The sequence below is a fragment of the Rutidosis leptorrhynchoides genome, chromosome 11 (genome assembly GCF_046630445.1).
Source record: "Rutidosis leptorrhynchoides isolate AG116_Rl617_1_P2 chromosome 11, CSIRO_AGI_Rlap_v1, whole genome shotgun sequence".
NCBI classification, from domain to species: Eukaryota; Viridiplantae; Streptophyta; class Magnoliopsida; order Asterales; family Asteraceae; genus Rutidosis; species Rutidosis leptorrhynchoides.
This window is the reverse complement of record NC_092343.1, coordinates 55,262,149-55,284,914: the sequence shown is the minus strand read 5'-3', so window position 1 is coordinate 55,284,914 and position 22,766 is coordinate 55,262,149. Positions and strand designations below refer to the sequence as shown.

The window sequence follows — 22,766 nt, the reverse complement described above, 5'->3', positions numbered from 1 at the left end:
TTTTGAACGAGTTCGAATTTTTTTGGTTGTATTTAGTAGGCATCCCATAAATAAGTTTCGATAAACACAAACATAACATTGTTTTATCTGTATAATCTACTTACAAAGTTTAATGCCTAAAGTTTTTAAAGATCAAAAGTTATGTTTTGTAATCCTAAAAAATACTAATATGAACATTTTTTTCATAAACGAGAACCGTTTCTGATTGATATAGAGTATATAATAAGCAACCATAACCTCTAAATCTACAATACATAAGTGTCCATAATAATCAAGACCTCTATGGTCATTGTGACCGAACTCACGGATTTGTAATAAGACTATATAATTAAACGGCAGCTTATAAAATACTAACTCTTAGCTTACTAAATATCATTAGCCGAATACCACAACATAATCAATGATTATGCAAAGCTAAATCTCAGTCCATGCTATAATGTTTCCAAGTAAACCGAAGTCCTTTTACCCTGCTGCTCTGAAATCAACATTCGATTTTGCGTTCATTTCAAGAAGATTTCACCTTTGATGAAGTTAAAGCAAGGTGTGAAAGAGTCCTATGTCCTACAAATAGCAAAAACATCCCCACAAGTCCCAATGTTTTCAATGTGGTGAAAAGATCAAGCTGCAAAAAGAAGAAACGGAAATCGCATTAAAACCGAACTCTAAGAAGTTGTTTATAGGTAGGAAAACACATTGATAGGTTATTTTTTATATTTGACCAAAAAATAGAATTACGATATCTAATACATAACGAAACTCCGAAAACGAAGACTTACTTTCAGCCAGAAGAGCACATAGAGTACAAGAACCGCTGCAATACCACCATGGAAAAGGATGGCAAATGCAGCGGGTACTGTTGATGTGGGGAAGTTCTTCATGTTAACCCCAAACCGCGACAACTGTACAGAAATGAGAACCATGCAATCATTATTGAAACTTAAAAAAAATAAAAATAATTAAAATCAGCAGTCTACGACAAACTCTGATACATTACTAAACAAGTATGATAGCAGAAAAAGCGGATATGAAACTAGAGCTTTCACATGCTTCATAAGATAATGTGACATTTATTAAAAATAAATTAAATTGATTGCTAAATGCGATTGAAAAGTATAACCCACGAACATATTGTCCATGAATAGGTCCTGGAGAAGTATATCACTACTAAATAAGTATAACCCTGTCTGACGTGTTATATAAATTTAAAAATGTATTTTGGACCTAATTTGCTCCCGCTCAAACCAATCCAGGCCTGTATTTGACCATTAAGAAATGCTATCGACCCCCATTTTGACCCGTTACCTAACCTGCCAGATGCATACACATTGCCACCTCCATCACGTGTAACTTTTGCAGTGAGACGCTGCCAATTTCTCAAGTTACTCAAATGGAGTGTTTATAAGTTAAAATTTCCAATGTACTTACCCCAATGAAAAATGCAAAAAGCGGTATGAAAACTAGACCCAAGAAAGCATAAGACAGCTCTTGAGGAGGACGTTTCTCCTGAGTTCGGAAAATGTGACGTATCTCTGGTGCGGGACCAAATCTAGAGTAAATATTAACAGCTTTTGGAGGTGGGCGTGTTGCCTTTTCTGGTGCATCAGGTAGATCCAACTCAATATGGCCAAGAGGTTTTAAAAAAGAGTTCTCCTGAAACATAAAACTTAGCTTATAATAATGATCGACAAACAATTGATACCGGTCAGAAAATGAATGTAGGATTTTTTTACCATGGCAGAATCACCCACTGTTAACTCCAGGTCATATTTACCAGAGAGATAAAAGAACTTCTCAACTAGTCCAAGAAAATCCTGCACCAGAGAATGTAAAACGGTGTTAAAATTTTTATCTGATTAAAAAACAAATGGGTCAATTAGGGTTATGTTCAAAAAAAATATCAAAAGAACATGTCAAATGGGGTGTGTTAAGAAATTTAACAAAAACGCAGGTTAAAAGGATTGAGCAAGTTTAAGGTCATCTGAAACGTACTCATATGCATAAATCCTCTTAAATCACTTGGATTATATCATCGTGATTATATTTACCATGTTAATTATTTATGAATGCTCAATAAAAGAAAGAAAAGAAAAGGGTTTGCGAGTTTACACAACCTATTTCAACCTATAGTAAATTAACTAGCCATTTTAAAAGTTTTGCATGCATCTTTGTAGAGTAAATTAACTAGCCATTTTAAAAGTTTTGCATGCATCTTTGTAGAGTATTGATCAAGATTCAAGAATCAAATATATGGAAAAAGTGAAAACTGACCAGTGTTATCTCAAAGTTCTTGCCGGAGTTGCCTACAACAAAGATATGCTCCACTTCAGATTCGTGTCGTAACTTCAAAAATGCCTGTAATTCAACATATAACAGATAAACTTAGCACAAATAAAATAATTAGGAATACAAAGGACTGCCATCAAAGCGGGTCAAGGACCTGGTGAGGCTTAAACGGGTTTTGAAGTGGAGTTGTCAACTGAAACGACAAGCGCAGCTTTTGAAGATGATTTGCTGACAAAGCCACGTCATTCTCCCCATGTATATCAATCCTGATAAAAAAAAAGGATTTGAATAAACAATTCTGTTATAAATAACACGGTCAAATTTATTACTTGCATCTAAAACAACCCAGGTCCTCTGACTATAGCAAAAACACATGAAACGTGCAACAGTTTTACTTTCTGATCCTAAAAAAGCTGAATCTTTTGGGATCTAGGGGAAATTTTCTACCCATTTCCTAACGAATGGGTCAATCAACTAACACTTCATCCCTAACGAGTTAAACAAATAAACAAGACTGAAATCATCGTACAAGAAAGAAGCCAAATGGGTCCAAATTTTTTCTACTCTGAGCTTAATAGGAATTTGAGGTATGTCTTAATTACTAAATCCCATCAGTACAATTAGTCCAGTCATATCCTTGACTTAAGTATAAATTAATAAGGTATTAAAACATAAATCAATTCATTTTTATAGCTAGACTATTACTGAGACAATATTAACAAATGATCATATTTTCTTAAACGCTTTCTGTAATCATATATGACATGCACCATAATTCATAGAAAATGTATGAAAAAACGGGCAAAAAGCATCACGGGCCTTGCACTGTTTCAGCCCGAAAAGAATGATCTGCTTTAACCCATTACCCAGCCCGCCCGTTTTCACACCTCTACCGTGAACATACTATCAACAGAAGCGAGACAACGTTTTAGGAATAGTTCACATAAGCATGATTGATACTTGAGAGTATATACAAGAGAAAGACATTCCAAAAGTTGAACATACTTATTTTTAGTCTCTACGCTGTCACTCTCAAGTATTTCGACTTTGGCGTCATCAACTTTGACAACTCCCGTGATATAGATTGGCACCTTTGTTCGACCTCCAGTTACATAGCTTTTTTTGTGTTCTGGATCTGAAAACACAATCTACAGACCAAAAAATATGAATAAAGTTGAAAGGTACTTTGTTAATTCAAAACGCAAAGCTTTAAAAGATCACTTATTTGCAAAATATTGATACCTCAAAAGCAAAAACATACTCCCCAATATCAACACCCGCTGGCAAAGCATCCAGAATATAGACAGCTTCTTTAGGGTCAAATTTAAGTTCCTAAAATGTAGATGTGACAGAAGATACAATAATAAAATATCATAGCTGAATAATTCTAGGCATAAAATAATTGATAACTGACCCCTTTGTAAACTATAAGCATATATTCAATGAGTAAAAACAAAAAAATTGGAGTTAACCTGCTTAATGATTGAAGCATCCTGTGATCCAGAGCTAAAGACTTGCATGAGTCTTACTGATAAAGGAGGTGCAGTTGACCCCAGTACAGTGGTAACCCTGACCTGTAAGTAAAACATATAATAAGTATAAATCCCGGACCATAATCCAAGATGAATAGAATTTTTCATGATATGTTAGATTATAAAAGGTTGCTTCTAGATTAATTAAAATTGCGGGAACTTAGAATAGTGCTTGATTGTGCTGAAGTCAAGCAGTAAATAAGAACAAAGTCATCATTGAGCATTCTACTTAATCACAACATGAGGGAACTTTACACCAAATTATATGAAAATGGTTCTAAGCTTACTTAGCCATGTAAAAAATGAAGCACGTCAAATGAGTTGTACATGTCAAGGGGTCAGACGTCGTCTAATAATTGGCACTTTGGCCAAATGTTACAATGTCCTGAAATTTTTTTTACTTGAATAGCACTGTATAATTGTTTGAAAAGCTTCGTTCTTGTACTTATTAACCATCAGAAGATAAACTAGTTGGCGGCCCGGTATCCTCAAACGAGGTCTCAAGTTCAAACCTCAATAAAATCACATCTGGGGTGCCCGGGTAAGGGTCAAAAATGGTGACGGAATAACCCGGTTAGTCCGCATAGATCTAAGTAGAAAATAATCGTCCTCCCCAAATAACCTCCTACACTTACCCGTATAATAGTTCTGTACTTAAAAACAAAGATGGACAAACAATAGGGTGTCGGGCCATGTGGCCAACCCAGCCCGTTCTAACCCTACCTTAAAATTACCCTTTTTGTCCAAGCCCATTTTGAGTTGTTATCCAGCCCGCCCATTCCGCATGTTTCGTAATATTAACACTAATAATAAGCCAAAGCGCTGGAATAACATGCAACCCAACCTTTCATATCAAATCAATTTTTACTTACTTGGTCTGTTCGTACTCTACAAGGCTTATAGGTTAAATTACATATCATTGCACTTATTATACCTCGGGTTCTATAATTTTAAGTTATTAAACATTTTTAATAACTTGAAACATCCAAAAAGCACACCTTGAGTTTCTCTTGACTAGTAAAAGATAGGACGCTAGCTGGAAGTGATAAAATGAGAGGAACGATAACCCTGCATCGTATGAATATTCAAGCTTGTTATAAACAGTATAAAAATTCCAATCTCTTTCTCCATTAAAGATAAAATGTGTCGAAAACATCCAATAAGTATCACTTGCCTATTTTGATCTAAGCAAGCTAAAGCATCAATTTGGAGATACAAATCCTTGCCATCGCTAGGGACGCCAATACCAAGGAAATATCTTGCCAAACCCAATATCTTGTCACCTGGTATCTGCAAACATCAATCAAAAGAATTTTAATTTCTACTAGTAAAATTGCAACTGTAGAAAAACAGGCCGCTTGTAACAACAAACAAAAAATATGCCGCACATTCAAAGTTCCGGAAGTGGACGCAAGACTTGTAAGCCCACGAACAACGGATGAGGTAGCAGAAACCGGACCTTGATGTCCATTTGAATCAACGAGGTGATCATTGAAATAATAGGCTCCATCATCTAAGAAAACAAGTTGTAAAAAGAAACAGGAATTGATCATAAGTTAACATATAGTGTTATATCTGAAGGTATTTCGTATGCCCGAGAGACATATTAAATTAACGTGGCCACTATGTTATGATCCAAGTCGGGTCATACCCAATAACAAGCTTACCAACACTTTATATGTATTTATTTTAACGGTTGGATTGTTAAATAAATACGCGACACTTGAACTTTAGAAAATCGGTTTTCTAAATCATAATCACTTGAGATAAATTATTTGGATAATTTATATATGATGTGGATTTAATTATTTATAGGTTTAAATAATTATGTTATGTTATATTTTATAAAATGGTTTATAAAATTATTGCAAGTAACAAATACATTTTATTTTATACAAGTTTTATAAAACTTGTAACAAGTTTTATAAAATATTCTTGTTATAAAATAATGGATGGATGGGCAGTTTTTGGGACTCCAAGACAAGTCCCATGCTTGTTGATTCTTGTTACTTTTGATACATATATTCTCTAGTGCATGCTTAACAAGGTGCACCAAGACTTGACTCTTTTGTGGAGTGAATACACATCAAAAAGAAGCAAAAAAAACTGCACAGAATACTGCTCCAAAGGAGCTGACTGCCGTGGCCTTTTTGTGTTCAAAGGGGTTCCAAAATTTTGTTTTGCAAGCTCATATCAAGTGTAAAACAAATCCTAACTAATTACAAAGGTGTTGGGATTATTGCTTGTGGGTATTACTTGCTTGAGGCTTCAAGTTAGAAGCTCTATTGTTCATCATCTTCATCATCTTCTTGCAACTTGAAAATAACCCTCAACTAGCTTGAGGAGGTATATATCTTCCTTCTTTGTTATATGTAAGCATTATTTCATAACTTGATAACTATATGGAATTCAATTAAAATGGTTATGCATATAAACTTGTTTTCTTAGTAATTATGCTTCCGCTTGTTATAACTTAAAATGAATTGGTTTCATGATTTTATTAACATTAAAAAACTTGTTATTATGTTGAATTCCATCAATGGTATCTAGAGCCGAAGTCTATGAAATATGCTTCTTATATATGGTCTTTAAAACCCACCAACTTTGCATTCTATGTACATGCATGAAAGTAGAATGTAAAAATATTCGGGTTTGGGTGGGTTCATGATTTTGGCCGAATTTTAAGGGTTCCAAAAGTGGGTTTGGAACTTGCAAATTGGTCATATTTGTTGTATATTGTAGTTCACAATCAATGCCTTGACATTATGATGTATGCATGTGTGTTTGAATGGATATTTGTTTGATTGAATGGTTGTAATATTCATTCAATTTGGTTTGTAAAATTAATTATTCATTTGGTATGTAATATTAATTTTGGTTATGTAATTTATCTTATATTTGGCATGTAAAATAGATTAGGATGTATTTTCATTTTCTAGACAAAATGTATTAGGATATATTTTGTAACAAGATGAAGATGCATGAAGATCACAAGGAAGAACACAAGAAGCATGTGGATGCAAGGTTAAGTGGGAGGTTAAAACCTCTTACTTTGTGTTTTACCCATTGACCGGTGGCATTTTGTTTTCGGCTAAACAAAATGTCTACCAAAAGGCTTGATTGTGAACATTTGTTTTGCATGCGTGGTTGTTTTAATTTCTTGTATGATTGTGGATTGTGCATGTTACTACAACAAGTTATCACACAAGTTAACAACAAGCAAAACTAAAATTTAATTGGTTAAATTATTAACAACATGAAATTTACCAAACCACAATTTAATCGGTTAAATTGAAATGGCAAAAAGGATATTAATAAACGGTTATTAAGAACATGATAAGGATCATATGTATAAAATGGTTTATATCAAGTAATTGGCTAAAATTACATGACTTGAAAATGGATTTCAAATGAACCATACACTAAATGCATTTCAAATGAACCATACACTAAATGCATGTTGGTGTATGGCATAAAAGTTTTCTCAAACTAGAAATAATGAAAACTTAAAATCCCTTTATCAAACAAGGTAAACAAGTTAAATGCCATCCTTTTATGTGACACTTGGACATATTAGGGAACTCATGATGGGATAAAGGTCACCTAACCGTCATGAACAAACTAATATGATTAAGGTGAATTTCGCATGCTTGTGGGATAAAGGTCACCTAACCACTTGTATGTTAAGTTTACACGTTTACACAAGTAGGACGACTTGATTTGGAAATCATGAACTTAGGGTCACCGAAGCATGATGAACAAATAGGCGTTGATGGGATAATATGCCATGCAAAAGGATTGCATGATCCCATAACTTAGAAGTTGCAAAAGGATTGCAATTGTCATATAATGACTACCTAGCTAAATCAAATGACGGGATAAAGGTCACCTAACCGAAATTTGGTTTACCGTTGGATTCTAAAATTTAATAAATATCAATTGAATTTAAAGGGTATTGATTGTTAAATTAAAATTGATACTTAAACAACTTTGTTACATTTTGTAGATGGCCGCCAATAACAACAACAACATTCCTAACGCACCTATTAACTTTAACAACCTATCGTTGAGGTCAATCCTCGAAAAGGAAAAACTCAACCATACGAACTTCATGGATTGGTTCCGCAATCTAAGAATTGTCCTCAAACTAGAGGACAGGGCGTATGTGTTGGAGGACCCCATTCCCGATCAACCGGACGAGGATGATACGGAAGCCATGGCATATTGGGAGAAATATTGCACCGATTCGTTGCAAGTTTCTTGCCTCATGCTTGGGACTATGATACCCGAGCTCCAAAAGGACTTCGAGCATCATAGTGCATACGACATGATCACACAGTTGAAGGAGATGTTCCTTCAACAAGCTCGTGTCGAGCGCTTTGAAACGGTCCGAGCGCTTCATGCATGTCGGATGGACGACTCCCAATCCGTTTCATCTTATGTCCTTAAGATGAAAAGCCTTATTGATCGAGCAAACCGTCTAAATTGTAACGTGTCTAATGAATTAGCCACGGACCTTATCCTTAACTCATTGTCAAAGAGGTTTGACACATTCGTGTTAAATTATAACATGAATGGATGGGATAAGAGCATCGGCGAATTACATGCCATGCTTAAGACGGCCGAAGCGAGCATGGGTAAAAGGGCTTCACCCGTGTTTACGATCAATGAAGGCGGGTCCAAAAACAATAACACTCCTAAGCCGAAGGCGGCTAAAAGGAAAGGACCCACCTACCAAGGCAAGGTCAAGGGAAAGGGAAAGATGGTTACCCCAACCAACAACAAGAAGAAGCAAAAGGTTGCCGGTAAAGCTAACCCCAAGGAAGATCCGTGCTTCGGTTGCGGTGAAATGGGTCACTGGAAACGAAACTGCCCGGTCTACCTTAAGGAGTTGAAAGAAAAGAGGGATGCAGGGCAAACCTCAGGTAATGTATATATGGTATACATTGAGCTTAGTATTACTTCTTCTAATACATGGGTATTAGACACAGGATGTGGAACTCATATTTGCAATTCTTTGCAGGGGTTCAAAAGAAGTGATCAAGAAGCGGGAACGACAAGTCTCTTCATGGGAAATGGAGCAAGGGTGCAAGTGAAAGCTCAAGGAGACTTTGTTTTAAAGCTACCAAGTGGTTTGGAGCTTATTTTGAAAAATGTTTTGTATGCACCCGATTTATCTCGAAACATTATTTCTGTATCCCGTTTGAAACAATATGGTTTTAATCTTAATTTCATTAATGATGATATCCATGTTTCTTTAGATAATGTGTACTATTTTAAGGCTTCGCCTTCGAATGGTATTTATGAATTGGTTCATAATGACACTTCATGCAGTAGCTCAATGTTCCATACGAACACCAAGAAACTCAAAAGGGATTTGAGTGATTCCTACTTGTGGCATTGTCGCCTTGGTCATATAAACAAGAACCGAATGCATACACTTCAAAAGAATGGACTTTTGAAATCAAATGAACCAGACTCGTTTGACGTATGTGAATCTTGTTTACAAGGCAAAATGACTAAAGCACCTTTCAAAGGAACCTATGAAAGGGCTAAAGGCTTATTGGGATTAATACACTCGGATGTATGTGGACCCTTTAAGCCCATAACTAGGAATGGTGAAAGATACTTCGTTACTTTCATTGATGACTTCAGTCGTTTCGGATATGTCTACTTATTAAGACACAAGGACGAAACTTTTGAGGCATTCAAGGAATATCAAAACGAAGTACAAAATCAACTCAATAAGACAATCAAGGTACTTCGTACCGATAGAGGAGGTGAATACCTAAGCGATGCTTTCCAAGATCATCTTAAAGGTTGTGGAATTATCTCGCAACTTACTCCTCCTGGAACACCCCAACTAAATGGAGTTTCCGAAAGGAGGAACCGAACCCTAATGGATATGGTTCGATCTATGATGGCTAGAAGCTCGTTACCTCTATCATTTTGGGGTTATTGTCTATGCTCCGCGGCTCGTATTTTAAATATGGCCCCAACCAAGAAAGTGGAACGAACACCTCATGAGATGTGGTTTGGAAAACCTCCATCTCTATCATACTTAAAGGTATGGGGATGTGAAGCTTATCCTAAGCGTTACGTCCCTAATAAGTTGAATGCTCGATCCACGAAGTGTATCTTCATAGGGTATCCCAAGGATGATATGGGATACTATTTCTATGATCCATCCGAGCAGAATGTATTTGTTGCTCGGAAGGCTGAATTCCTTGAAACTAAGTTCCTAATGGAAGGTAATAGTGAAAGGAAGATAGATCTTGAAGAGGTTCAAGATCAAGTAGATGATACACAATTGGTTGACACTAGCACTCAACATGAAAATGTTGAGAATGATCAAATGGATGATCAAAGTATACAAGACGTTCGCAGATCTGGTAGGATTAGTAATCCTCCTGAGAGATATGGGTTTCTCATGGATGATTGCTATGTGGTTGATTTGGATGAACCAACAAACTACCAAGATGCTTTATCAAGGATTGATAAAGATAAATGGCAGGAAGCCATGAACGCTGAGATGCAATCCATGTATGACAACCAAGTTTGGGAACTAGTTGTGCAACCTGCTAACTCCAAGTTAGTTGATTGTAAATGGATTTTCAAAATGAAAACCGACATGCATGGAAACTTAAAAACATATAAAGCTAGACTTGTAGCAAAAGGTTTCACTCAAACTCAAGGGGTTGACTATGATGAAACTTTTTCGCCTGTGGCAATGCTAAAGTCTATTAGGATACTATTTGCCATTGCTGCTCATTATGATTATGAAATATGGCAAATGGATGTCTAAGACCGCTTTCCTAAATGGATATCTTGAGGAAGATGTCTATATGGTTCAGCCTGAAGGTTTTGTCGATCCAAAACATCCTAACAAGGTATGTAAGTTAAAGAAGTCAATCTACGGATTGAAACAAGCATCTAGAATGTGGAATCATCGTTTTAATGAGGAAGCCAAGAAATTTAGCTTCATTAAAAATGGTGATGAAGCTTGTGTATACAAGAAAGCTAGTGGGAGCACTATCATGTTCCTTGTATTATATGTGGATGATATATTGTTATTTGGAAACGATATTCCGACAATGCAAGGTGTTAAGACTTGGCTAAAAAGCTGCTTCTCCATTAAGGATCTTGAAGAAGCACAATACATTTTGGGGATTAGGATCTACAGGGATAGATCCAAGAAATTGATAGGTTTGAATCAAAGTGCATACATTGAAAAGATCTTGAAAAGGTTCAAGATGGAGAATTCTAAGAAAGGTTTAGTACCTATTCAAAGAGGAACGCTCCTTAGTTCATCTCAGTGTCCCACCACGAAAGATGAACAGGAGAGAATGAAGAAAGTCCCATATGCGTCTGCTATTGGGTCAATCATGTATGCAATGATATGCACTAGACCGGATGTGTCATGCGCTCTTAGCCTGACAAGTAGATACCAGAATAACCCAGGAAACAGTCATTGGATTGCTGTTAAAAGTATATTGAAATACCTTAGGAGGACTAAGGATATGTTTCTAATATATGGGTCTGGTGAGGAGGAACTCGCTGTAAGAGGTTACGTGGACGCGAGTTTCCAAACTGATCGTGATGATTCTCGATCACAATCCGGTTATGTCTTCACATTAAATGGAGGTGCGGTCTCTTGGAAGAGTTCAAAACAGGATGTCGTTGCATTATCCACTACAGAGTCGAAGTACATTGCCGCCTCATTGGCAGCTCAGGAAGCTGCATGGATGAAGAAATTCATCGACGACTTAGGAGTAGTCCCTTCCATTCAGGACCCTCTTGAGATCTTTTGTGACAACGAGGGTGCGATTGCTCAAATCAAGGAACCTTGTGCTCACCAAAAGACCCGTCACATTGAGCGGAGATTCAACTACATAAGAGATGAGGTTGAAAAAGGAAAGATATGTATTCGCAAAGTTCACACAGATCTTAATATAGCGGATCCACTCACGAAACACTTACATGGTGCAAAACATCAAGGACATGTTTGTGCATTAGGGCTTCGATATTCTAGTGATTGGTTATGATCTGTTTTAAGTATTGTAACGGAACGAAATTGTTCAAACTCATTAATATAATTATGGCATTAATTTATTTTGAGATATGTTCCTATTTTGCATATTTTATCCATGAATAAGTAATTATTCTAAATTCCGTAGTCGATCACATTTGTGGGAGCAAGTGTGAGGTTTAGACTATTATGAACTTGGATTGGTGTACATTCACGGGATGAATGTGGGGCAAGGTTGCTACCAAGGTTCATAGATATTTGTGGGATACAAATATTGGAAGACCCGCCCTCAAGACTTACTAAATGGAGCCTTTGTGGTTGATCACATGTAGTCTTGAGTAAAGGCGAATATCATTGTATCCTCTGACCTGAGATAGATATTGGGTTCGGATATTTACCAAGTATTATACCTTGATTCTTTCCTTCGCTATTCTGAAATATGGTACTTCATAAGGAAGAGCTCAGGTATAATACAAGGTATATATTTAGGACGTATGTAGTCAAGATGGAATTTGTCCCTCTTATTCGTTGAGAGTCAGATGTCTAAGGCCTGATAAAGTTAAATCTAAAAGAGAGTGATCACTCTGTATCTCTTGGATTTAACATGACATCTAGGACGAAAGGATGTGATGAAAGATTCACCTATTCATACTCGAGATGGGAACTCGAAAGGGATTATGTTAATGAATGGCAAAAGTCATAACATATTGGGGGTGATGTGTAGTGACCCGAACTTTTCCATGTTTATATATATTAATTGAGATTGATATTTACATGATTAAATGTTTCCAACATGTTAAGCAATCAAACTTGTTAAGACTTGATTAATTGAAATATGTTTCATATAGACAATTGACCACCCAAGTTGACCGGTGATTCACGAACGTTAAAACTTGTAAAAACTATATGATGACATATATATGGATATATATATATATATATATAGTTAACATGATACTATGATAAGTAAACATATCATTAAGTATATTAACAATGAACTACATATGTAAAAACAAGACTACTAACTTAATGATTTTTAAACGAGACATATATGTAACGATTATCGTTGTAAAGACATTTAATGTATATATATATCATATTAAGAGATATTCATACATGATAATATCATGATAATATAATAATTTAAAATCTCATTTGATATTATAAACATTGGGTTAACAACATTTAACAAGATCGTTAACCTAAAGGTTTCAAAACAACACTTACATGTAACGACTAACGATGACTTAACGACTCAGTTAAAATGTATATACATGTAGTGTTTTAATATGTATTTATACACTTTTGAAAGACTTCAATACACTTATCAAAATACTTCTACTTAACAAAAATGCTTACAATTACATCCTCGTTCAGTTTCATCAACAATTCTACTCGTATGCACCCGTATTCGTACTCGTACAATACACAGCTTTTAGATGTATGTACTATTGGTATATACACTCCAATGATCAGCTCTTAGCAGCCCATGTGAGTCACCTAACACATGTGGGAACCATCATTTGGCAACTAGCATGAAATATCTCATAAAATTACAAAAATATGAGTAATCATTCATGACTTATTTACATGAAAACAAAATTACATATCCTTTATATCTAATCCATACACCAACGACCAAAAACACCTACAAACACTTTCATTCTTCAATTTTCTTCATCTAATTGATCTCTCTCAAGTTCTATCTTCAAGTTCTAAGTGTTCTTCATAAATTCTACAAGTTCTAGTTACATAAAATCAAGAATACTTTCAAGTTTGCTAGCTCACTTCCAATCTTGTAAGGTGATCATCCAACCTCAAGAAATCTTTGTTTCTTACAGTAGGTTATCATTCTAATACAAGGTAATAATCATATTCAAACTTTGGTTCAATTTCTATAACTATAACAATCTTATTTCAAGTGATGATCTTACTTGAACTTGTTTTCGTGTCATGATTCTGCTTCAAGAACTTCGAGCCATCCAAGGATCCGTTGAAGCTAGATCCATTTTTCTCTTTTCCAGTAGGTTTATCCAAGGAACTTAAGGTAGTAATGATGTTCATAACATCATTCGATTCATACATATAAAGCTATCTTATTCGAAGGTTTAAACTTGTAATCACTAGAACATAGTTTAGTTAATTCTAAACTTGTTCGCAAACAAAAGTTAATCCTTCTAACTTGACTTTTAAAATCAACTAAACACATGTTCTATATCTATATGATATGCTAACTTAATGATTTAAAACCTGAAAACACGAAAAACACCGTAAAACCGGATTTACGCCGTCTTAGTAACACCGCGGGCTGTTTTGGGTTAGTTAATTAAAAACTATGATAAACTTTGATTTAAAAGTTGTTATTCTGAGAAAATGATTTTTATTATGAACATGAAACTATATCCAAAATTTATGGTTAAACTCAAAGTGGAAGTATGTTTTCTAAAATGGTCATCTAGACGTCGTTCTTTCGACTGAAATGACTACCTTTACAAAAACGACTTGTAACTTATTTTTCCGACTATAAACCTATACTTTTTCTGTTTAGATTCATAAAATAGAGTTCAATATGAAACCATAGCAATTTGATTCACTCAAAACGGATTTAAAATGAAGAAGTTATGGGTAAAACAAGATTGGATAATTTTTCTCATTTTAGCTACGTGAAAATTGGTAACAAATCTATTCCAACCATAACTTAATCAACTTGTATTGTATATTATGTAATCTTGAGATACCATAGACACGTATACAATGTTTCGACCTATCATGTCGACACATCTATATATATTTCGAAACAACCATAGACACTCTATATGTGAATGTTGGAGTTAGCTATACAGGGTTGAGGTTGATTCCAAAATATATATAGTTTGAGTTGTGATCAATACTGAGATACGTATACACTGGGTCGTGGATTGATTCAAGATAATATTTATCGATTTATTTCTGTACATCTAACTGTGGACAACTAGTTGTAGGTTACTAACGAGGACAGCTGACTTAATAAACTTAAAACATCAAAATATATTAAAAGTGTTGTAAATATATTTTGAACATACTTTGATATATATGTATATATTGTTATAGGTTCGTGAATCAACCAGTGGCCAAGTCTTACTTCCCGACGAAGTAAAAATCTGTGAAAGTGAGTTATAGTCCCACTTTTAAAATCTAATATTTTGGGATGAGAATACATGCAGGTTTTATAAATGATTTACAAAATAGACACAAGTACGTGAAACTACATTCTATGGTTGAATTATCGAAATCGAATATGCCCCTTTTTATTAAGTCTGGTAATCTAAGAATTAGGGAACAGACACCCTAATTGACGCGAATCCTAAAGATAGATCTATTGGGCCTAACAAACCCCATCCAAAGTACCGGATGCTTTAGTACTTCGAAATTTATATCATATCCGAAGGGTGTCCCGGAATGATGGGGATATTCTTATATATGCATCTTGTTAATGTCAGTTACCAGGTGTTCACCATATGAATGATTTTTATCTATATGTATGGGATGTGTATTGAAATATGAAATCTTGTGGTCTATTATTATGATTTGATATATATAGGTTAAACCTATAACTCACCAACATTTTTGTTGACGTTTTAAGCATGTTTATTCTCAGGTGATTATTAAGAGCTTCCGCTGTCGCATACTTAAATAAGGACGAGATTTGGAGTCCATGCTTGTATGATATTGTGTAAAAACTGCATTCAAGAAACTTATTTTGTTGTAACATATTTGTATTGTAAACCATTATGTAATGGTCGTGTGTAAACATGATATCTTAGATTATCATTATTTGATAATCTACGTAAAGCTTTTTAAACCTTTATTGATGAAATAAAGGTTATGGTTTGTTTTAAAATGAATGCAGTCTTTGAAAAACGTCTCATATAGAGGTCAAAACCTCGCAACGAAATCAATTAATATGGAACGTTTTTAATCAATAAGAACGGGACATTTCATGATGGACGGTCGTTAGGTGGTATCCATCACTTGCATTAATTTCTTATGTTTCTCGTGCAAGTGGGAGATTGAAGGTATTTCGTATGCCCGAGAGACATATTAAATTAACGTGGCCACTATGTTATGATCCAAGTCGGGTCATACCCAATAACAAGCTTACCAACACTTTATATGTATTTATTTTAACGGTTGGATTGTTAAATAAATACGCGACACTTGAACTTTAGAAAATCGGTTTTCTAAATCATAATCACTTGAGATAAATTATTTGGATAATTTATATATGATGTGGATTTAATTATTTATAGGTTTAAATAATTATGTTATGTTATATTTTATAAAATAGTTTATAAAATTATTGCAAGTAACAAATACATTTTATTTTATACAAGTTTTATAAAACTTGTAACAAGTTTTATAAAATATTCTTGTTATAAAATAATGGATAGATGGGCAGTTTTTGGGACTCCAAGACAAGTCCCATGCTTGTTGATTCTTGTTACTTTTGATACATATATTCTCTAGTGCATGCTTAACAAGGTGCACCAAGACTTGACTCTTTTGTGGAGTGAATACACATCAAAAAGAAGCAAAAAAAACTGCACAGAATACTGCTCCAAAGGAGCTGACTGCCGTGGCCTTTTTGTGTTCAAAGTGTAAAACAAATCCTAACTAATTACAAAAGTGTTGGGGTTATTGCTTGTAGGTATTACTTGCTTGAGGCTTCAAGTTAGAAGCTCTATTGTTCATCATCTTCATCATCTTCTTGCAACTTGAAAATAACCCTCAACTAGCTTGAGGAGTTATATATCTTCCTTCTTTGTTATAAGTAAGCATTATTTCATAACTTGATAACTATATGGAATTCAATTAAAATGGTTATGCATATAAACTTGTTTTCTTAGTAATTATGCTTCCGCTTGTTATAACTTAAAATGAATTGGTTTCATGATTTTATTAACATTAAGAAACTTGTTATTATGTTGAATTCCATCAACATCTCCCATGCTAAAATGGATATGTTATCCTTAAGATCACAAAATATGAGCATTAAAGTATAATGATGAGAATTGTGGTCATTTAGATGGCGAGATGTAAAAATGCATGAAACAGAACAGCAGGCATGCGTATAAAAGTATACTGAAGTATAGATCAATGTCAATCCAATAATATGCAAGTTTCTTGAAAGTACAGAAGACAATTCATGTACTAACCGTATTTATTAATATGGTCGAATAGTTTCACAACATCCTTTTTCAGTGCATCAATCTGAAAAAAGTATTAAACCAATTAGACCAAAAGAAGAGTCGTTATGCAATAAACTATGTTTAGTAAACAAGAAGATCGAACAAAGGGAGTAAGAAGTGTAAACACCAAATACTTCAGAAAGCTTAGCTACTAGAATTTACTATTACGATAAACCTCCTAAATTCTACCATTTACAAGTGAATTTGGTTTGAAAACCTATGAAACTACTCATGAACCGCCAACATAGTGTCTCGTGAAGTGTGATAGTATATTAGTAGCAGGATAACTCGCTAACTCTCACATCAGTAATTATAACATTTTCTGGAGAATATATCAAATAATGAAGCTACTTTTGAATCTGTAAACATTTTACTATACACCACTAGAGCATACAGAAATATTTCAGTGCCCACTACCATATTTATACAAGTGTATATTGATATTAACTTCAGATATGGGATGCTAAAATATTACATAGCAACAGTTGTTACAAATTCATATTGTATATAAACTCATCATAATGCAGAAAATGTTTAGTTACCAGATTTCCATCAATTTCAGAAGATTTTAGCGTAATGATTCCAGATAGTGTTTCGAGCGCTACCCCTGTATCAAATAAGCACATCAAATCAGTGTTGCATATAATCAAAGTATCAAACGACCCTCTAGGGACTAACAGAAATTCCTAAAGGACTCTGACAGTCCGACAATAACAAAAGGTAAATAACTTATTTGATAAATGTTTCTAGTCTCATTGAGGGGAATAAATGTTACCTGCAGCATAAGTACTTGACTCGGGAGTGTTAGACCTGTAACGCCACCTTCCATCACTATGACTGAGAGCCTAAGAAGACCATACAACGTCAAATCAGTCTCGGACATTTATTTAAGGTAATTAAAGAAAATTATAGATTATGTTTAAAAAAAGACAACGCTCAAGGAATTTCTATAACATGTAATATAGGCAATGAACCTTAATCGATCGAAAAATTCCATCAGCATCCTCGAGAATCACATCAATTTCAGAAGTTTGATCCTGCATTGTTGATATAAGAGAACGCCAGAACGCGGATATACACAAAAGGTGACAAACAAATTGTCATTTACTTGTAGACATGAAATGATGAAAAGAAGGACAGGTCATAGGATTCGATACAAATTTGAGACAGAAATTCGTATACTTGTTCCATACACTACGTACCTTGATTGATACCAAACCTCCTATCGGATAATAAAAATCAACAACTGACTTTGCATCTTTGATAGAGTCTTTAAGCCTTGATACAACATCCTAAAAATACACCATGTTAAAGACTTAACATTTACTACATCAAAATTGAAAAACACATGGCTGCCTAACTAGGCGTACCGTAAGAACTCCTTTACCGATAACGCATTTTAGTATCGAACTAACTCGTAACGCGTAATACAGATCCTCTGAGTTCGATGATACTGAAGATAGAGTATCCACCACAGATTTACAAGTGGTATCCTTTGATTTAGTCTTTGTTTCTACACCAAGGACCTCAAATGTCCTTAACGATTCAAAGGCTTCTTCTAAGCTGAAACAAATAATCTAATCAGTTACCTAACTGATATATCACCAGTTCCACAGTATACGCTACACGCCTGCTCCAATGATATAAAAAACTCACCAGATTACATAACAATTATAGCGGTATATTTACGCTGTATGTAACCTTCAATATAAAGTAAGTTACAAGGCATGATACAAAATGTTCTTAATTATTGAATTAGTATCACAGTAACACCTAAAACTATAATCAAAACGCATGATTATCGAATTTGTATAGTAGAAACCCTAATTTTCATCAGAAAGGTCCTAAATGATAAATTGCAGACATGTGATGCGAATCAATGCAATGCAGGATTTGGTTAGGGTTTAGATCGACCTTGAGAATGAACCGGCCGCCGGTGATAACAGCTCCAAAGCTGCGGACCGGTGAGAATCAGAGATCGGATTAAATAACGCTGATGCTTCACAGATCGATGCTACTGCAACTAATAATAAATATATAAAACCTAATTTCATCGTCATTGCCTGTAGAAAATGATAAATTCAAGGTATTAGGAGCTAAAATCAATCAATTCAGTAAAATAAATGAAATGGTTTATATGAATTTAGAGGTATTAGATTTCAATTGTATAGAGATAGTACGAATTTGATCGCCGGTGAGGACTGTAAAAGTTAAGACTTAAGAGCAGAGTGCGAGTTTTTCATGTGGGTTTTAACAAATTAACTCAGACGACTGTGGGAAATTTACGATTTTGCCCCTGTTTTGATGTCTGTTTGGAAACAAAGAGTGCATGATAATCTTGAACTTGGGACACACAACAACGTTAGGCATATTGCAATCTTGACGTGTTTTTTGTCGTGTTGGTGTGGGTAACGTGGTATACTAGATAGTGCGTGCTGATAAAATGGGAAGTTTGAGTGAAATGTTATGTGATGTGTTAAAATATAATTGTAAGTTATATGTTAAAAAAAGTATAAAAAATATTTTAAAAAATAAAAAATGAACCAATATAAATACGTCACTTCATTAGCACGCCAAACAAAAGTCACATGCCATCGAGCAATACGTTTGATCAATGTGCCACCAACACACCCTACTACCGGCGTGTTGAATGGCGTATTAAGTGGATTTTGAGCTTCAACATGCGTGTTGCAATGTGCCTTTAAGTAACCACAAATCATTTGGAAAGATTCAAAAATTTAGAACACCAACTCCAATCGTCTTATTGTGATTACTAGTTTTTATGACCCATAAGCACATTAAATAAGCCAGCACGATCCCGGGGAGAGCGACGAGGACGGGTTCAAACATATCACCGCCCTGCTGGGCGGTTTCCTGAGCGACGAGGACGATGGTTGCGTTGGGAGAGGTCCAAGGTAATCGTTCCGAATTACTCCGTAGGTTAATAGAAAGGGAAATTAATCGGTATGTTTTGTAAACCTCTTAACAATGGTTTTACAATATGCTGTCGTAAACCTTTTACCAGAAGCAAGGTAATCCATTCGAATTTGGGCTGGGCTTGCCACACATCGTCACAACATTTAACTAAAAAAGCCCAACAACCAGCCCATTATCTAAACCCTAAATATCATCGTCTTCAATAGCCACAATCTTAACTCACATCGGCACTCTGCAACTGCTCATCTGAAGAAATGGTAAACATAACGCTAACTTTTTATTTTTATTTTAATCTGTTTACGCTTCTATATACTTGTTCATAAGTACAATTAAATTAAATATTATCACTTATTATTAGTAAACGTTTTTATAATTTGATAATTTGCAGCCGTTCAAGAGGTACGTTGAGATCGGAAGGATCGCACTCGTTAATTACGGCAAAGACTATGGAAAGCTTGTTGTTATTGTTGACGTCATCGATCAAAACAGGGTATATACTTTTATTATGTTAATTACTATACTTTGATAATATGAACAGTAATTATTTTTTAGTTAATATCATATACTTATTTCAGATTTTGAGCTCCTAAACATGTAACTTTATAACTTCTGTTGTGTTTAGAAACTTTATTTTAAGAAAATACTAAAAAATGATTATTTGTAGTTCTATGTAAATTTAAATCAAGTTTAAAATTAATCAGCTAAGGGGTTATTCAAGGATATTTTCAGCTCCAAAAAATTGATATTTTTTGTGTTTATTTTGTTTAGTTTCTTTATAAATTGCCAAAAAATTTACTATTATTTTCAGCCAAATTATGCATATGTGCAATGCAATTAGGTTTTGATCTTAATTTTACAACAGTAAACTCTTAGGACCCGTTTGGCTCATGGAATCTAATGAAAATGTGGCGAAATTGGAATTGAATTTAGACAGGACGCATGTCCAAATTCAATTCCAATTCCGCTGATTCCGTAAGCCAAACGGGACCTTAGTATATCATTTCGTGCAATAATTTAGCAATATGATCTGGTTTTTTCTTAAATTATATCACTCAGATTGGCGATTAATGTTAGCTATTGCTTATTTGTTGCTTTAGTTTGGGCGATTTTCATTTAAACTTTAATGAATAGAATATGTAGCTTTCTGTAGCCGTCTATTTTGTTTAAATGAGGAAGTTATTTTTAACAAGCTTCGTTTACTTCTATTTTTTTATTAAATATTGTTTTTTTAAACTATATTTTTGAACGACAGGCTCTTGTTGATTCTCCGGATATGGTGAGGGGACAAATGAACTTTAAGAGGCTAACGCTCACCGACCTTAAGGTCGACATCAAAAGAGTACCAAACAAGAAAACTCTTGTTGCTGCTTTGGAGGCTGCTGGTAGGTATCATGTTGGTCGAATGTTAATGTTTCGTGTTATGTTAATTTTTTTTTTTTTTTTTTTTTTTTGATAATTTGAGTTATTGATTGTATTGTAGATATCAAGAACAAATGGGATAACAGCTCATGGGGAAGAAAACTTATCGTTAAAAAGAAGAGAGCCTCGCTTAATGATTTTGACAGGTTCAAGATAATGTTGGCTAAGATAAAGGTTAGTACTACTTCACACTTTAATCTTTATAGCTTTACTGCAGTTCTAGCAATTGTTTTTCGACCAGAATTAGGACTTTTTAATGATTAATTCTTTTGTTTTTGGTTTCATGATTGAATGGGTTGTGTCATGGGTCAAAATAAGTTCTTATGATATACGGAGTATATTATTTGTTTTATGAAATGAAACATGTAAGGTTGGGATGAGGTGCTACAGTATATACTTGATTTGGATTTTTTACTGTTAACTTTTTGGTGTGAATATGGTTACTAACACGTTACAATAATAATCTTATCATTATGATTAAGTGATTTTGAGGTCTTGTAAACTAAATGTAACCTGCTGATTTTTGGTTATCTGGATGGATTTTGTTCGACACATGTGTTGACAATATCGATATCGATACTCATTGTTTCAAACAATGTAGTTTTGTATAATGATATATTATCCCATTTTGTTTGATGCAATGCAAAACGATAAAACATTTTGCTTAATCATAATGGTCTGTAAGTGTCTGTTATAAGAATGATTGACCGTTGTTCAATAATTTCAGCAACTTATATTCTGCTTGTATGTGTCTTTTGATCTTGCAGAAGGCTGGAGTTGTTAAGCAAGAGCTTGCCAAGCTTAAGAAGGAGACAGCAGTTTGATATTGCATTTTATCCGATTTCAAGTATTTTGCTGCAGTTTTTATTTTATTTTATTTCAACTGTTGTTAAGTAGACAAGTGTTGGTTCCTAGGATGTTAAGAATTTTGACTAATTCTATTTTGAACTTGTACGAGTGGTTTTTCTATCATATCCCTTTATATCTCCTTGAAGCTTACATGTCTAATTTATGTAAGCTTTTTTATTTTGCACTGTTTTTTAAGTTTAATTTATGTGTGAATTTATACATTTATCTACAAATAGTTGGGTTCCAACGTGATCGGCTACTTATCACACATCGTAAGATCAATTATCATTTATCAAACGTTTGATTCAATTGAATGAGGAGCTTGACTTAAGATCAATTGGATCAACTATAGACGTAGCTTATTTCTATGTCGTTAGTGACAATTATAAGGAGCGTAATGTGAGATCAATGGTATTCGTATTAGTTAAGGCATTAAGCATGACCAGTTTTGAAAATGTAAGTACATAGAACGAGGTAAAAGAAGATTAT

At 34.3% G+C, this 22,766-nt stretch overlaps 2 protein-coding genes across 2 annotated transcripts; one reads left to right on the top strand and one right to left on the bottom strand.

The window, feature by feature from the left end:
- Positions 1–178: 178 nt before the first annotated feature.
- On the bottom strand, positions 179–19,317 carry LOC139876332 (dolichyl-diphosphooligosaccharide--protein glycosyltransferase subunit 2-like). The gene is made up of 19 exons (XM_071863640.1): positions 18,987–19,317; positions 18,443–18,635; positions 18,275–18,364; positions 18,047–18,109; positions 17,848–17,917; positions 17,615–17,679; positions 17,040–17,094; positions 5,204–5,328; positions 4,990–5,105; positions 4,814–4,883; positions 3,756–3,857; positions 3,526–3,615; positions 3,289–3,431; positions 2,438–2,549; positions 2,269–2,352; positions 1,731–1,811; positions 1,426–1,650; positions 777–899; positions 179–622 (listed from the first exon to the last, which is right to left on the bottom strand). The coding sequence occupies exons 1-19, from the start codon at positions 19,130–19,132 to the stop codon at positions 506–508; spliced, it is 2,070 nt and encodes a 689-aa protein (XP_071719741.1). The 5' UTR covers positions 19,133–19,317; the 3' UTR covers positions 179–505.
- An 899-nt stretch (positions 19,318–20,216) lies between these two features.
- On the top strand, positions 20,217–22,412 carry LOC139876949 (large ribosomal subunit protein eL14-like). The gene is made up of 5 exons (XM_071864348.1): positions 20,217–20,266; positions 20,398–20,499; positions 21,262–21,391; positions 21,490–21,602; positions 22,196–22,412. Exons 1-5 carry the CDS (start codon positions 20,264–20,266, stop codon positions 22,250–22,252), a joined length of 405 nt encoding a protein of 134 aa, XP_071720449.1. The 5' UTR covers positions 20,217–20,263; the 3' UTR covers positions 22,253–22,412.
- Positions 22,413–22,766: the final 354 nt, after the last annotated feature.